The sequence below is a fragment of the Urocitellus parryii genome, chromosome 6 (genome assembly GCF_045843805.1).
Source record: "Urocitellus parryii isolate mUroPar1 chromosome 6, mUroPar1.hap1, whole genome shotgun sequence".
Taxonomy (NCBI): Eukaryota; Metazoa; Chordata; class Mammalia; order Rodentia; family Sciuridae; genus Urocitellus; species Urocitellus parryii.
In genome coordinates, this window is record NC_135536.1 from 179,427,020 (window position 1) to 179,444,977 (window position 17,958).

General features: G+C 40.3%; 1 protein-coding gene across 1 annotated transcript in view; it reads right to left on the reverse strand.

Moving 5' to 3' along the window:
- Positions 1-17,958, reverse strand: part of Tti1 (TELO2 interacting protein 1) — a 50,146-nt gene that overhangs the window by 26,087 nt on the left and 6,101 nt on the right. Inside the window, exon 2 of the mRNA XM_026383255.2 lies at positions 121-2,455. Within this exon, the coding sequence (XP_026239040.1) occupies positions 121-2,416 (2,296 nt within the window). The 5' untranslated portion in view covers positions 2,417-2,455. The remainder of the gene's footprint in view (positions 1-120; positions 2,456-17,958) is intronic.

Genomic DNA, 17,958 nt, shown 5'->3' on the forward strand with positions numbered 1-17,958 from the left:
GAGACAACCTTTCAAAGGTCCTTCATTGCATAACCATAAACACTGAAACAATAAGACCAGGCAAACTAGGATATTGAGTCCTATCCCCCAAATCAGCATTAAAACGGGCTTTCAATGTACCTAATGCTGCCAGCAGAGCGTGCAGGACGCTGACAAAGGAAGCAGCTCTCTTATCGTAAAATTGGTCCAGGGTGACCAAGACATCTTGAACCACATCTGCTACCAAAGGAAGCAGGCTAGCATCTGAGTTCCGCAGCATGACTTCCAAGACCTTTGGAGTATGAGGGTGCAGAGCTAGATGGCGCAGATTTAAAGAGATGCCATTCACCAAATAATCTGAATTTTGATTGATCAGGTGCTGCAGGGAGTCATAGCCACAAGCATGGCAAATGTCTACCATGGTACTGGTAGCCACCTGACTAATGAGCAGGGTTTGGTCTCCAGCTTTCTCCAATACTGGATAGAGGGCTGACATCAAGAGCAAACGAAAGTCTTTTCCTAGTGCGTATGCAAACTGGCCAATTCCTTCCAACTGGATGCATATTTGCCAGATGTTGCTGTTCAAGGAGCAGATAGTGGGACCTGGCTTTGAGAAGGCTGGAGAAGACAGAACTTGGTGGGTGTGTACATTGGATGTGATGGCCTGGAGGCCTGGCTGCTTCATTAGCTCCTCTCCCTCTTCAGTTTCAATACAGGTAACCAAATACCAGTTTTCTTGGCTTGTATATTCTTCAAGTATAGATGTCACAATCCCTCTCAGTTCCTCTGGGCTCATTTCAGTATGTTTTTCATGCAGATCCTCCACCTCCAGTCCAGCAGCCCCTGTAACCAGTTCATTAAGGATCATGGCGGCTTGCTTCCGGTAAACCACAGATTCGTGGTACAGTTCCATAAAGTGATCCACAAGTAAATAAAGGTTCCCATAATAACCAAGAAGCTGACAAACCTGCCGTAAGAGCAAGAACACTCTCTCATCAGTGAAGAATCTGAAATATCTCCTCTGGACTTGGTTCCATGGTTGCACAGATGAGGCATTTGGGGAAACATTCAGGTCTTCAGCATTCCAACGCCGCTCTTCCACAATTTTAATGTCAGCCACATCTAGCTCTAGAACTTGGATGAGTGCTTTGGCAAGGCGCTGGAGATGGGCCACAGAGTTGAGAACAAAGTTTACTTTTGGGCCCAAGAGTTTCAGATAACCAAGAAACAAGGAGAGAGTGGAGAATTTGCCTTGATCATCCTGGGAGTTCATTAGGCGAGGAAGAGATGTGGCAAGGGAATGTAAACTTTCTGACAAGATGTCAGCAAGGGCTCTGTTGCCCACTACTACTTTCTGATCTGCAAAATGTCTCAGAACTTTACTGCACTTGGATTGGACTTCAGGACTCTCATCATTTACTAGTCCCACTAAAGCCTTCAGGAGGGGACCAGCAGACTCAATCAGTGACTGACTGCACTTCAAAAGAAGGACCTCCACAAGTTCTACCAGTTCCAACCTCACCTTCCAGTGTGGGTGAACTGAAACATACTCGGTTATCTTTTTAATAAGGATTGCCAATTTGTCACCAGTATTTTTTACCCAATCTGTTTCCCTATGAACCATTAGCTCTGCAACTCTGTGCCCCACTGCAGGTTTTGCTGGGACCTTCGAGATTCTCCTGAGTTGTTCATCAGCCATAACGAAGCCCACTGTCTTGTAAAAGATCTTTAGGGAAGATACAACGATGCTGTGGCCTTGTTTAAAGTCTCCTGTAATAACTCTCGTCAGTGCAGTTGAGATTCCAGGTAAAAAAGAAGCAAACAAATCCCCCAGCTGCTGTTGCTCAGTCTCATCCAAGGACCTTGGATGGTCTTGACAATCACATTGCAAGAGTAGAACTTGTAAACATTTTAAGGAAGCAATTTTAATTTGCTTTGATTTCTCCTGTTCTGCCAAGCCCAACAGCAAAGACACAGCAAATCCTAATCGAGGAAGAATGGAGGGCTCATAAAAAGTCAGAATGATGTCCCCATAAGCCGAGTGCATTAAGGTGCTAAGTCCCCGGATCACAGCCAATTTCAACTCCTCTGACACAGCTGCAGGTTTTTGGGAATTGGGCGAATACAGACAGGCAGAAAGTTCTGAAAAGAGTTCCTGGAGAAGCTCTTGCTCTTTCACGCATGTTGAAGAAAGGACAAATGTGAGGCACTCTACCACGCTCTGGATCAAGCTCTCCCTCTTGGGACCTGGGGTCCTCAGGGTAAATCGCAAGGGGAAGAGGACATACTGCTGAAGTTCCTGTAGGGCACTGTCGCTCACGGCTTGTAATTGTGTCTGCAGATGTTCCACATTTTCCACTGTCTGTGTCTTTGTGAGCTGAACACAAACTGGACGTAAGACACCAAAGGCCTCCTCAGGAGTATCAAAAACTGCCATTGTGCGAATCTTCCTCTCACCGAGGGAACATCCTGTAGGCTGGAGGAAGGAATGATTTGATAAAGAGGGTCAAGCTCAAAGCAAATATGAAGTGAACTTGTATTCATTCATTCAACAGGCATTTAAGGGAGCCTATGTGTCAGTCACTGCCCAAGACACTAGGGGAGGAAAAAAACTGAAATGAGACAGGTGCTATTTTCAGAAGCCTCCAGTCGAGTGAGGGAAGTAAACACACAGTTATGAGAGTCTCTTAAGGATTAGAATAGACTTCAGTGTGGGATCCTCAGGGCGTGTGGAGGAATCATATCCCTGCAAAAGCCAGGATGGGATTCACAGAAAGATGATGCTTGAACACAACTTAGGGGAGGAATGAACAGGAACCCGTGGGCTAGTCTAAGGAGTTTGGGTTTTAACTGTGATGGTGACAGAGCATTGAAAGTTTTATCTTGTTAAAGTTGAGGAATACATAGCATAAAACATGCTGCCTTAATGTAACGCTCAGTAAATTATGTACAGACCCATGGAAGCACTACCCAAAGCAATTCAGAGAATATTTCTAGCATCAAGAAGTTTCCCCCAGGCCCTTGTGCATCAATTCCTATTCCCACCACAATCCTGACTTCTATGATGAGAGAGTCCTTTTGCCTGTTCTTGTCATTGAGAGGTTTTTTAGTGTGGGTGGCTTATATGATCAACTTTACGCAATGAAAAGACCCCCTGGCAACTGGGAATACAGAATAAGGATCAGGGCTGGGTGAGACTGAAGGCAATGCAAAAACAGATGGGAGTACCTAGAGGGATGGGGAAACCAGGAGGGTACACTATCACAGAAATTCTGGGAGAAGAGATTCCTGCAGGATGGAAAAAAGGAAGGCAAAGGAGATGAGTTTATAGGTAGAAGCAGAAGCTGAGCAACTTAATACCCGAGTCTTTCTTTTGTCTGTGAGGAGAAATTTAAAGTCATGGACTGACCGTGAACAGAAAGGGGATTAACACAGGACTTGAGGAAAGAAAAGTCTCCTATTCCCTCTGGGGAAGCAGGGCTTGCTGGGAAGCTTTAACGTGTGGCTCAAGGGTATGGAGGATTGAGCTGAAGCTGTGTATAACCTATAAGTGTGTATAACCTAAAATGTTGGCCCTGGATGGAGGTTTATAGATCATCTAGTCTGGGGGTCTTTCTCTTTTTTTCTCTGCTTGCTATGGCTTCTGAAAAGATGATGTTAAGAAAGTTGCTGCTGCATTTTGTAGGCTTCTGTCCTGGATCCGGAGCCCAGGTGTCTGTGCTATGCAGAATCTGAAAACAAACCACAGGGAGAACGCGGAGAACCCTGAGAGCCAGGAAATGTCTCACACTTCAGAGTCACAGGTTGTTCTGCTGTGCAGGAACTGAGGATCCCAAGAAGCCCTACTCCTGAGAACCAGGAAATTATTATTATTTATCTCTTCCAAGATGTATATTGTATTGAGCCATGCCCTTGGACTTCAAGTGTTTGGGTACTTTGTGATTTATAGAGAGGACACATGGTTCCTAAAAATACAGTAAATGATGAGTGTGCAATGAAATCCTGAGACTGGATGGAACTGTTAACATTTATGGATATAGCCATTGATTTTACTGAAGAGGAGTGGGAATGCCTTCAGCCTGCTCAGAAATATTTATACAGAGATGTGATGCTAGAGAACTATAGAAACTTGGCCTTCTTGGCCATGACTCCTAATCATATCCAAGAATATTCACCAGAAAAGAGCCTAAAACATATATTTCATAAAGTGATAAGTGCAAAATATAGAAGTGGTGATCTTGACTATTTCCCACAAAAGAAAATATGGAAAACTACAAGTGAGAGTGAATACCAGAAATCATATAAAAAATCAGGCCTAGTTCATCACCAGATAATTTATACTGGAGAGAAGCCCTACAAATATAAAGAATGTTGCAAAGCTTTTAGTAAAAAAAAAAAAAAAAAAAAAAAAAAGTCTTATTTACCACAGAGGAACCCACAATGGAGAGAAGCCCTAAAAATGTAAAGATTGTGGCAAAGTTTTTGGTCAAAATCAGACCTTATTTACCATAGCAGAAATCACACTGGAGAGAAGCCCTACAAATGTACAGAATATGGCAAAGCTTTTTGTCAAAAATCACAACTTATTCGGCACAGGAGAACTCACACTGGAGAGAAGCCCTACAAATGTAAAGATTGTGGCAAAGCTTTTAGTAAAAAAAAAAGTCTTATTTACCACAGAGGAACCCACAATGGAGAGAAGCCCTACAAATGTAAAGATTGTGGCAAAGCTTTTGGTAAAAAAATCAGACCTTAATTGCCACATCAGAACTCACACTGGAGAGAAGCCCTAAAAATGTAAAGATTGTGGCAAAACTTTTGGTCAAAAATCATACCTTATTTGTCACAGCAGAACTCATAGTGGAGAGAAGCCCTACAAATGTACAGAATGTGGCAAAGCTTTTGGTGACAAATAAAACCTTATTTGCCACAGCAGAAATCAGAGTGGAGAGAAGCCCTACAAATATAAAGAATGTGGCAAAGCTTTTGGTAAAAAAAATAGACCTTATTCACCATAGCAGAACTCACTGGAGAGAAGCCCTACAAATGTAAAGAATGTGGCAAAGCTTTTACTCAAAAAATAGGCTTTATTTGCCACATCAGAACTCACACTAGAGAGAAGCCTTATAAATGTAAAGAATGTGGCAAAGCGTTTAGTCAAAAATCATACCTTATTTGCCACAACAGAACTCACACTGGAGAGAAGCCTCACAAATGCAAGTATGTGACAAAGTTTTTACTCAAATTTTACCCCTTATTTGCCACATAAGCATTTACATTGGAGAGAAGCCTTACAAATATAAGGAATGTTGCAAAGCTTTTAGCAATAAAACAGGCCTTATTCACCACAACAGAACTCACAATGGAGAATAGCCCTACAAATGTGAATAATGTAGAAAAGCTTTTAATAAAAAATAAAACTTTATTCACCACAGCAGAAGACATGCTGGTGAATGTGAAATGTGAATAAAGTGATAATACTTTTAAAGGAAGACTACACCTTGGGGCTGGGGTTGTGGTTCAGTGGTAGAGTGCTAGCCTCGCATGTGTGAGATCCTGGGTTTTATCCTCAGCACCACATAAAAATAAATAAGTGAAATAAAGGTATTATGTCCAACTACAAAAAAAAAAAAAAAAAAGAAAGTTGCTGTTGCCAGTCTACCCACAACTCAATAGTGCTCTTGGTCCCAGTGGTTATAGGACTTGCAGGCAGGTAGTAACTGGTGGGTGTGGGCCAAGACCTGCTCAGTCCAAAGAAACCTAGAGTTGGGTTTCTTCCTCTCTCCATCAACAGGGATCTCTAGGGCACAAATGGGACTCTTTAAACCCTAGAGAGTCTGGTCCACTGAGCTACACGGACCCCTGTGAGGAAGGGCACTGCTGGCCTCTGTGTGGCTTCTTGAGAAGAAATCTCCTGGTCTCTGTGTCCCCGAGTGTGGGAGGCCAACCTTACGGGTGACTGAGTTACACTCCCCAGCTGGGTGCTGAGGCGCTCAGTCACAGAAATGGGTGTATCTTGCTACAGCCCCATGGGTGAAGCTATGCTCACCTGTTCTTTTGTAATATAACCCCTTGCCCTGTTTAGGATAGAATCTTCCATGGAAGTGCCTTGTGTGTGTCCCCTTCTCTTACTGTGCCCTTGGGTGTGGCCTACCCAGGTGTCAGTCAACCTGCTGACAGTGGACATCATGAAGACAGACTCAGCCCCCTGAAACCTGACCCCTTGCCTCATTTGAATAGCTTCTCCTCAATAAAAGGGGTCAGCAAGTGCTCTCTCTCTCTCTCTCTTTCTGCAGACCCTTAAGGTCAGAGGAGCCGTCACAGCAACCCCAAAGAAAAAGGTATTTGTGTCTCTTGTGTGGTTATTTCGTGCAGCCCAGTCAGCCCAGTTTAACTGGAGTGACCCCTGAGCCTTTTAGTCACGAGAACAGAAACCCGGCACCCGAGAAGTCAGAGAAAGGAAGAAGCTCAAATCCTCCTTATTGCAGGTTAGGAAACTGCCATGTGTGGATGCCACAAAGCTTGTTATGGGCACCAGATCACACACTGATGATCCAGAGGCTGCTATGCCATCTCCCCTGCACAAGGTATCACTGGACTAATGAGTGGGAAAGAATGATAACTGCTTAATGGGACCCAGCAGTCCAAAGTAGGAAGAGTATTTCAGCACTCCTCTAGGTGGTCAATCTTCAATTAACAGAACCACTAAAAGAGGCAGAGAAGAATTTGACTAAAAAGACCAATTAAAGAAGTTCAATTATGGGACAGACAAATTTCTTAGAATTAAAAACATATGAGTTTCCATACCAAAAGAGTTCAACTGATGAAATAGAAGATGAAGATGGTTAATTGTTGAGACCCACTGAATGACCTGGAAGATCCAGTAGACCTTTCATAAAACTCTGAGCAGGAATATAAAAAGCTGGGAACTGTGGGACAGATCTGGGAGAAGCAAGTGTAAATAACTGGGAATTTGGAAGGGGAAAAGGAACAGATGGAGGAGCTAAGGCAAACAAACACCTGAAACATTTCCCTTAGTTGTCAAAAGATTTATCTGGATATTGAAAAGCCTGAAGGATACACACTTAGTTGATTTCAAGTAAAATTCCCGAACTCTAAAGATGAAGAGAAAAATCATAAATATGTTCAGGAAGAAACAAATAACTTAGGAAAGCAAAAGAGACTGACTTTGAACTCTTCCTCTTCAACCATGGATCCTAGAAGACAGTGGAATAGCACCTGCTGATCATAAATGAAGTGTTGTGGCCTCTAAACCCTATGAACGGCTAAGACATTCACCTGTCAAGGTGGAAGAACAACATGCAAGGATTTAGAGAAAGAATCACCCATATGTTTTTCTAGAGAAGATGCCTGAGAATGGGCGCTATTCAAACAAAACAGAGATCCAAGATGGGAAGATGAGTGAAAAAGGAAAAAATGGTAATTTTTTTTTCTTTTAGCAGGGAAAAATCTTCTTCAAATAAAATGTTTAAGTGGAAACTCAATACATAAAACAAACAAAATCTAAGGGTCTCTTGTCTCTGGTGTGTGGACAATAGCCTGGGGCTCTGTGTCTCTCTTATTCACTTTAAGAGTTTCATGAAGATAACTTGGGGGCCCCAAAGTGGTAGTCCAAACTATGTCCTCAGATGATATGACAAAAACTATAACAGCACTGATGAAATGGGAACACACACTGTCCAAAACTGAACTCGTCTGCTTTTTCTATTATATTTCCTTTGTGATTTACGGTCCTCACTCCAGCCGGGAACCTTAGAATCTCTGCTTTCTTTTACCTCCCTCTTGATCCCACCACTCCCTCCATTTCGCCACTGATGGTAACTCCACGTGTCACACTGCACTGACTGCAACAGTTTCCTCTCGGGTCCCTTGTATCCTGTGCCTGCCCTTCTTGAATCCACATTTCAAACTGACATGTGATCTTTCTGATCACTCTTCTCCATGGTTAAAATTCTTCAACTACTTTCCCACAGCCTGATGAAAGTACAGACACATTTTACCATAGCTTATAGGACCCTCTGCCTTTAGGCCCTGCCTATCTCACCAACTTCTTCACTCTTGATTCACCCCCTGAATGCTAAACAATAATCACGTAAAATTATACAACTTCTAAAAAGATGGTGCTATTTCATATTTGTCTCCTTTCTCCTACCACTATATGCACCTCTATTACAGTGACAGGCTGCATTACTTGTGCACGTGTCTTACCTACTTTATACTGGGGCTCTTTGAGGCAGTGACAATTCTAAACCTAGAAGCAAGAACATGTGATACCTGACAACAACTGTACAAATTCTGCTTTCGAGTAAGATATAGTACAGAGTGGCAGGTCGACACATGTTGAAGACTAACAAAGTCCAATAATTTACAAAAATATTTCTTAAAGTATTCATTACCTGAACTAATAACCTAGCAAGGGGAGAATGTTCAGAGGGAGTCAACAATCAGGTGCTTTTTTTTTTTTTGCCTTTGGTACATTTACTGATTCTGGACATGGACTTAAGATTAGGGCATGGCTATCAGTAAGGAAAGAGAATCCACAGTGGTCATGTGAGGCTGGACAGACATAACTACATCCTTGAGGGACCTCAAAATGCAAGGTTTCAGCAGGTGGGGACAAAGAATACTGTAGGTATTTGGGTGTTCTTCAAAGTTAAAGTGACAAAACGGGAGACAATACTTGGCTAGTATCTCCTCAAGATATTTAGCAAATTTTGAATCCACATGAAGCAGCAGGTTAAAGAACTAAGCTGAAAGCCTTGGAAGGGCAGAGCTGACTCCTGACAGTCTTTCAAGTCTAAGGAGACAGACTGCCTTTGAAGTTCTCAACTGAAAGCCCTGGGAATCACCCTCTATCAAGGATGACAGGGTTGAGCCGTTTCAGGATTGCAGTCCGGAGTGACCCAGCTTAATTCCTTAAATTCAAGTGTTCAGCTCCCCACCTCTCTTAACCAAACAGAGAAGGGTTCCTGTCTGGTGGAAAGTAATATTTCCTAGTGCCACTAAGATTCTTTTCAATGTCTTATGCACAATAAGAATTTTTTGAATATAGACCACAGAACTGATAATCAAGAGGAAAAACAGACAATAAAAGCAGACCCTTAGGAAACCCAAATATTGGAGTTAGCAGTCAAGGCCTTTAAATAAATAAGATTAATATAGTCAAGAAAGAAAGGAACACTTTTTTTTTTATTTTGAAAAAAGATGTTACTTATTGCTATCTTCTTTTTTACCTGTAATTTGAAGATATTACAGCTACAAGTTGTAACCAGACAATTTAAAGAATTCAAGGTATGTTTTTCTAACATGAATTCAATTGAACCCACATAATTATACTTAAAAGGTGACTACATAGTTATTAAATTCCAGGATTATAGTTTATTTAAGTAGACTTTTACTTTTAAAACATGTTTAAAATATGGTGGTATAAATCTCAATTACTTTTTTGTTTTTTAAATAAAATATTCTCTACAAACTATTATTTTTTGGAAACTTTTATTTAAAATAAATTTGAAAATCTTTCATTTTTCAAGTAAATACACATACCCAAAAGGAAAATACGGATAAAGTAAATAAGCAGAAGGGTAAAGAATTTTACCACAAAACTGGTTGGAATCTATTAAAAAACAAAATCAAATGAACACTGTAAAACAGAGAAATAAAGTATCTATAATTAAGAACTCAAGGCAAGGTTTTATCAGGTTTGTCTTCTGCTAAACTGGACTTAGCAGAAGACATGACTGATGATTTGGAACACAGACCAATTAAAAAAAAAAAAAAAAGACCCAAACTCAACCAAAGGAAAAATAATAGCAAACACAGGTGATAAAAGGCAGGGGGGATATACCAAAAGGTCCCACTGTGAGTCCCAGAAGACAGTACATAAAGCAGAAGCAATACTAAAATGTCCAAAACAAATGAAAGAGATCAACCCACAGATTCAAGAAATTCAGGAAATCCCAAGTTGAGCAATACAAACAGAGGCATACAGACACATTACAGTCAATCTGTTGAAAATCAAAAACAAAGAGTAAAATCTTAAAAGCAGAGAAACAATAAAACTGACAGCTGACTTTTCAACTGAAATGACAAAATCTAGAAATCAAAAAATACTATAAGAAAATAACTACCAACTATGAATTTATACCCTACAAAAACATTTTTTAAAACAGATGGTATAGCCAGGTGCGGAGGTGCACACCTGTAATCCCAGCGGCTCTGGAGGCTGAGGCAGGAGGATTACAAGTTCAAAGCCAGCCTCAGCAAAAGTGAGGTGCTACGCAACTTGTCTCTAAATTAAAAATACAAAATAGGGCTGGGGAGGTGGCTGAGTGCCCCTGAGTTCAATCCCCAGTACCAAAAACAAAATGAAGGTATGACTGGGGGCATTAGCTCAATGATAGAGCACTTGTGAGGCTGTAGACTCTATCCCTCGAAGGGAGGAGGGAAGTAAAATAAAGATGTTTTTAGACAAACAAAAAACAGAGGAAATTCACTGTTATGAGAGCTACACTAAAGGAAAACATAAAGTGGTAAAATGAACATAGAAGCACAGCATTGTAGGTAGAAATGAAGGAAATAAAATATGTCAATAAAAAGAATATTAACTGTATAAAGCAACAACTATTATGTCTTTTGTAGTTTAGGTGTATATAAAACTAAAATGCTAGATAATAAAAATGCACCAAATGCAGGGAAGGGGAGGGAGCTGTGTTCTAAGCATCTATATATCGTATCAGGAAATGGTAAAGTCTTTTGCGTTAGAGTGTAGCATGTCAAGATGTTGAATGCATGTTTAAATCTACAGGATAAACTCTAATATAACTGTAAAGGGATATCTACCTAACAAGTTCATCAGGCAGTAAAAATGGAATAAAATTTTTGATTAATCCAAAGGAAGACAAAAATGAGGAAAACGCAAAACTGATGAGCCAAATAGAAAACAAACACTAAGAGGGCAGACAGAAGTCTAACTAGAACAGGAGCTACACTAAGTCAGTTTTTCAGCAGTTATACTATTAACATTTTGGGCTGCATAATCATCTGTTGGTGGAAGGCTGTGCTGTGTGTATTGTAGGCTACTTGGCAGCTTCCTTGGCCTTGAGCATTTGGCCATGCATATATCCACAAGATGCCAAAAGCATTCCCCCAGGGGTAGCAACCAAAAATGTCTCCAGCCAGGGCCAAGTATCTTGTGGAGCCCAAATACTGCCCCTGGAAAAAAATCATTGGTAAAGTCAAAATAATTCCAAGCAAAACCCCTGCAGGACTTACGTAACATGATTCTAAAATGTTATGGAAGTGTAAATGACCTAGAGTAGCAAAGATAATCCTGAAGAAGAGGAAAGAAATTAGAAAATTTATACTATCTCATTTCAGAATTGACTGTAAAGGTACAATAATTAGTGTGTAATTGGCATAAAGAAAGATAAATGGATTATTGGAGAATAATACAGTCCAGAAATAGAACTACACATAGAACAGAGCTCAAATCTAGGTCAACACATCTGACAAAGGTAACAATGAAATGAAGTGAGAGAAAGAAGAGTCTTTTCCTTTAGAGGTGCCACATCATCCAGCTATCCATATGAAAAATACTTAGTAGTCACCAGAGCGTACCTAACCTTATATACAATAAGTTTCTTCCTATACATACAAGTCTATGATAAAGTTATTAAAACACTAAGCATAGTAAGAAATTAGCAACAATAATCATGACACAGAACAATGATAACAATATACTAGAGTAAAAATTAGGTGTGTGTAATCTCTCTTAAAGAGTCAAGACTAGTAATGTTTTTGGACCATGGATAACTAGAGGTAACTGAAACCATAAAAACCAAAACTGCAGATAAGGATGACGGTGTGTGTGTGTGTGTGTGTTTTCGAGCGCATTCATGCATGTGTCTTTCTCTGTCTAGATTTCATCTCATATCTGGTTTAAATGTGAAATGGAAAACAAGAAAGCTTTCCAAAGAAAACAGAGGAGAACATTTTTTGTGAGCTTGCAGTAGGCAAAGATTTCTTAAACAGGATATAAAAACAGGATATAGAAAAGGAAAAAAATTGGCCAGGTGTGGTAGGGCACACCACAGGTACTCAAGAGATTGACGGGAAGATTATAAATTTAAGGCCAGACTGCAAAATTTAGTGAGATCATGTCACCAAAGAAAATATAAAAAGGGGTCTAGAGATACAGCTCAAAGATAGAGCACTAGTATAGTACGCATGAGGCCCTGGGTTTAATCCCCAGCACTGAAAAGAATCAAAAAACTGGATAACAATAAAAATAAGAACTGTTCAGCAAAACACACCATTCTTTTTTTTTCTTAAAAGCCAAACTTTTATAGCTATCAAAATTTTGATTATATAAACATGTAAGAATTATTCTATGAACATATTAAAATAAACACAAAGCTATTTACTGTATTTTTTGAACAGCAACAAAATTGGAAATAACCAAATGTCAATAAATGAGACAGTGGTAAATACATTATTTTATATCCATAAGATAGAAATATTAGGCAGCTGTTAAAAAAAGAAGATATAATATAATTTGCTATAGTATAAATCTCTATAATACAGAAAATATTTAATATACAGCATTTAGAAAAGAAAATAAATCAAACAATTTGATTCCCATTTTTAAAATAGATAGATTTCTCTACATGCATACTCTTGAACCTGTCTATCTCTGTTGAATTGTATTATAAGTTCATAAAGACAATATTTTTTATTTTATAACTTTGCATATCATTTAAACTTTAAAAATAAAAACAGTAGGCTGGGATTGTGGCTCAGTGGCAGAGTCCTTGCCTCAGCACCACATTAAAATAAGTAAATTAATTAAATAAAGGTATTGTGTCCATCCATGACTAAAAAATATTAAAAATAAAATAAAAACAGCAAAAAACTGTTCGGTGTAATGTTAAATGGTGAAGAGTACACTGTAGAGAAGTAAAAGGTACTCCACTGTTCACTCTGTAGCTTTAGAAATTATTTGACTTCACTAGGTTCCCACTTCCTTATCAGTGAAATAACTGAATTCATTGAAAATATAATCTGTAAATTTTCTTATAGTCCTAACAATATATTTTTTCTATATAAATAATCCAACATGGAATGTTTGAAACTTTTTTAGAGGACTTAAGTATTAATTTTGAGCAAATATTAATTTTTATAGCTTCTAAAATGAACAGATTTCTATTTTGTATGCAGGCTATAGCCATGTCTTTAAAACAAAAAGCAAATAACATATTATTGAAAACACACCATTCTGAGGATGAAAAAGCAACCTACAAAGTCAGGAAGATGTTTGCTGTATATTTAACAAAATGCTCATATCTGAATGTATAAAAAATTTTAGAAATAAACCATTAAAAAAATAACTCAGCAGAACTATGGAGAAGGACTTGCACAGATCTATAACAGCAAAGGATATACAAATGCTAGTACACACAGAAGGCTATTCAACACATGAGTCAGGAAAATTCAATTCAGAAGGGCTAAATTGAAAAAATAAAGGAAAAAAAAGGAAAGGACAATACTAGACATTAGCAAAGATATGAAACGACTAGAACTCTCAGTACTGGTTGATGCATAAACTGGCATGATTACTTCAGGAATTCTTTTGCGGCACCTGTTAGTCTAAAGGTACATATAGGTGTGTTCTATGATCTAGCCATTCCACTCTTTGATATATACCCAACAGAAGATGAATAGTTTCTCAGAAGATGTGTTCTAGAATACACCATCACAATCACCCTTTAGGGAGGATACTCAAATGCCATCTACAGTAGAATGGATATTGTGGTATATTCTCTCAATGGAATGTTAAACAGATGAAGATTTATCACAGAGATCTTCTAAAGAATGGGTTAAGGCTCAGAAATATATAAACCAGATTTCTGTAAGAAAGACAGTATAACACATTGCTACTTTGATATAACTATAAAAGGCAATCATATAGCTTTATGGGATGGCCATGAAATCATACTTGTGTGACAATACGTCAATTACAGAAGGAACTGTCTGAAGATTTAGAGCCTTATGAGTCCTACATTCTACTCCTATAAAGTGCAACCCTGATTATTTAAAGTGGCACTGCTGTGAAGTTTCATGTTTCTATAGCTAACATCAACAGGGGCATTCTGGCCCAAAAGTGATACTGGGATATGGCCTGCAGAACAAGCTCACTCCAGGTAAACAGAGAAAATGCTTAAGAGTTCAGATAGTAACTGAAAAAGCATGAATGCACAGTTCTAGGCTGTTTCCCCCTTTCTAGTTTAATGTACCCGTGTGGTCTTGGGAAGCAGTCACTGCAGGGGTGGCAGAAGAGACCTGCAACTAGAGAGCAGGCAATCCTCTTCCCCTGCTCCCCATCACTCGGTCTTGTCACCAGATGAGCTATGTGAGATCACAGTGTACAGGTGGTGGAGACAAATGGAACACTCTGTACAGGACAAGGTGTAATACTTTACAGACATTTAAAGGATAGATGGTGGATCAAAGGTACATATACTATTATCACACAAGCAAGAAATGAAAAGGGTGGGGAAGAAGTGCAAAAGGAGTTTGGAAATAGAATGAACACCAACAGAGAATCTCTCGGGAGGAAGAAGGATCCCTGCTGGAGTGGGAGGACTATATGCGTGGGGCTGGGCAGAAGGACTGCTCAAAGCAAAAGGCCTGTTACAAGCACTGCCCAGAAGGGAGAAAACTCACAGCACCTACTAAAGAGACCACAGAGATGCTTCACCTTGGAGTGACATTCTCATGCAAGCGCATGCTGGGAGCTTTGCACTCACTGTTCCTCCCATCTCCCATGGCTTGCTCCTTGCCTCTCACAGTGCTTTGCTCAAAGGTGACTTTTGAGGGAGGCCTACCCTGTCACCTTTCTACCATGGCACTCCCTACCTCCTTTCTCTGCCTTTCAAGTTTTTCTTAGTGTCACCTGTCAAACCAGATTATCCACCTGTTGGTTTCCCCTCTTCCTTCACTCAAACACACGCTCTAGGAGGCAGTGATCTTTGTTTGACTGGCTTGTTTATTGTTTCTGGCACAGAGCAGTTATTCAATAAATATTTGTTGGACTAGTGGCCATAACCCAAGATCTGGTTCTCTTATTGGTAGGATTTTGATGCCAGCTATGTCTGAACTGCATTCTTCAGCTAATCGCCACATTAGTCTTCTCTTGGGGTCAATTGTTCCTGCAGATAACTGATCTCATCAATCAGGGGAGAACCTCAGTATATTAATTTTGGAGGGCAATCACAATTCTAGATTTTGGCTATATGGTAGCTCACTTTTAGGCTGTTTCCAGAACAGGAAACAGCATGAGTTCAGAAATCTTTTGATGTGGTTTCTAGTCTGGACTCTTGCAGTACCTGGTTACATGATTTCCACAAATTTTGGTTCCTTCAACAAAAAATAAACTTGATAGATGATTTGCAAAACTTCTAATTCCAAATGATTAGCCTATGAAAAGGAAGACTGGGTTTAGGATCTCCGAGATAGAACTTCAGACATTAGAATTGCCAACACAAGTTCTTGAGTAGGAGGAAGAGAATATATTTTTTGTTTTTGCTGAAAAAGTCCATCATATGCCAGGCATTTGCTAGGTATTTTATGTATATAAATTCTTCATCCAAGAGCTGAGAAGCCCAAGGATCAGAGAAGTTAAGAGATGTACACATGGCAAGCAGGTGTCAGTCAAGGGATTCACCTCAAGCCTGACTGAGTATAAAGGCTGTGTGTGTTCTACCAGAACTTCCTGCTTGCCTGTTTTTTTTTTTTTTTTTTTTGGTAGTTGGGTGGTACTGGGGATGGAAGTCAGGGGAATGCTAACACTGAGCGACATCCCCAGTCCTTTTTATTTTATTTTGAGATAGGTTCTCATTATGTTGCCCAAGCTGGCCTCAAACTTGAGATCCTCCTGCATCAGACTCCCAAGTAGCTGGGATTCCAGTTGAGCACCATGTCACTTGGCTATTATCAGAATCAAGGAGTAATGATTAAGTACAGATTTCTGGGCTGCACACCAAATCTGCTGAATCAAAATCTCTTTTAAGGGGGGCAGGTATACTTGGGAATCTATGATTTTAAAAGTGCACAAGGTCAGTGTGATGAACATCCAGGGGCAGGAATCCTGAAAGGTATACAGTCGACACAGGCTCTCCATTCTCAAGAACAGGCACCTGGCGATGAAAGGGGGACTTGTCCTTATTCAGTACTCCACCTAGCAGTAGAGCTGAGTATGCTGGAGGACTATGGTCTTTGGTTATTTCCCCGTCTCCCCACCAAATGGCACATTCTTAGAGCTGCAGCTTTCCGTGCTGTTCCCCTGCCCCCGGTACAGTGTCTGCCAGGCAGTTCCCACCCACTCACTGTCTAGTAAGTAAGTAAAAGAAGTAATAGGAAGAGAAGCCCAAGGATTGGAGAAGTCAAGAGATGTGCACATGGCAAGCAGGTGTCAGACGTTATACCTTCAGCATTCTCAGGTTTTGTTGCTTCCTACCCAGCCTTCCTTCTACCTAGAAATGTTTCTTTAGCATATACTATGTGCCATACACAGTGCTAAGCTCTTGAAGAATGAAGGGAGATGAAGGTTCACCATAGGGATTTGCCCTGCAAAGGGGAGATTTCTGCAGAACACCAAGTACACATACAAGAATGTGGAGGCTCGGCAATCACTCTCGGCTCACTTCGTTCTTCATTTACTCCTGTCCTCTGAAGAATACTTATGAAACTGTGCCTTGTGATACATGAACATTACGTGCCCATCCCCTTCACAACACAAGAAGTTCTTTGGCAAGTAATATATTCTACAAAAGTAGTTTTTAACTTAGAAAAGAATGTGCATTGAAATATATATGGTAAATCCCCATTCTTCAACCCCCACTTATGCCCTGGCATTAGAAACGGGCATAAACTCTCCAAGTGACTAATAAGTGCACATGTATGTTTATTTTCTTTATTAACAGTTAAATATTTATATGAATAAAATTCTGTTTATTTATATATATATACACATATACATATGAACACAGATATAGAGAACTTCTGCTTCTGGGGAGATGGAATAGAAACCTACCTTTTCTTAAGCTGAACCAAAAGATATAAAACAAACATAAGACAACTCTGAAAGGCAGAGGCAGGGGAGGAAACTGGTGAGGGTTCTCAGGACCCGAAGAATGACGGGGTACTAAGTAACCTGGGTTTTCTTTCTGCCTCACAGATCCTCACCTTGAGTTGAAAAAGCACCAACAGGGGCAGGGACAAAAAGCCCAGTGCAACCTGTGCTCCCGAGCTAAAGGGCTAGAAAGGGCAGCCTGGCAAGACAATGAGCTTTTGGACAACACTGTTCCGCTCCAGTCAAACACTAGAGGAAGTACAACGGCCGCCCCCGCTCACCCCAGCAAAGGCCAACTGAGGCGTCTAGTCTAGACTTCCACTCCTGTGAGGGTGTGATGAGGTGCTCCCAACACGCCCACAGGGGTGGTATCTAAGAAGGCCAAGTAGGAGGAGGAATTCCAACCCCACCAGCTCCAGAATGAGCCCTTCCCAGTCCCACATCATCCCGAACAATATACTGTTAGTTGGGCCACACAGGGAGCCTAAATTGCCATACCCACTCAGCAAGAAGGTACCTTTCTTACTCCTTACCAATGAGGTGTCAGAAGAGCCCTAGTGACAAGTCAGGACCATCACCATTGCCCAGTGGTGACAAGGCGACCCCACCACAGTGTAAGTGGAGACTAAGTGGGAAGCTGAACACCCACCTCCAACCAGCAGTAACAGGGAGCTCTCCTTGGGTGCAGATGGAGGCTGAGTGAGGAATCTGGACTCTCTATTTCCATTTGGCAGTAATGAAACAGACTACCCTCCTACTGGAGTAGGAAAGCTATAAGGGAATTCCAGTCAAAACAGAAGACTTAAATACAATCTGGAGTCTCAGAA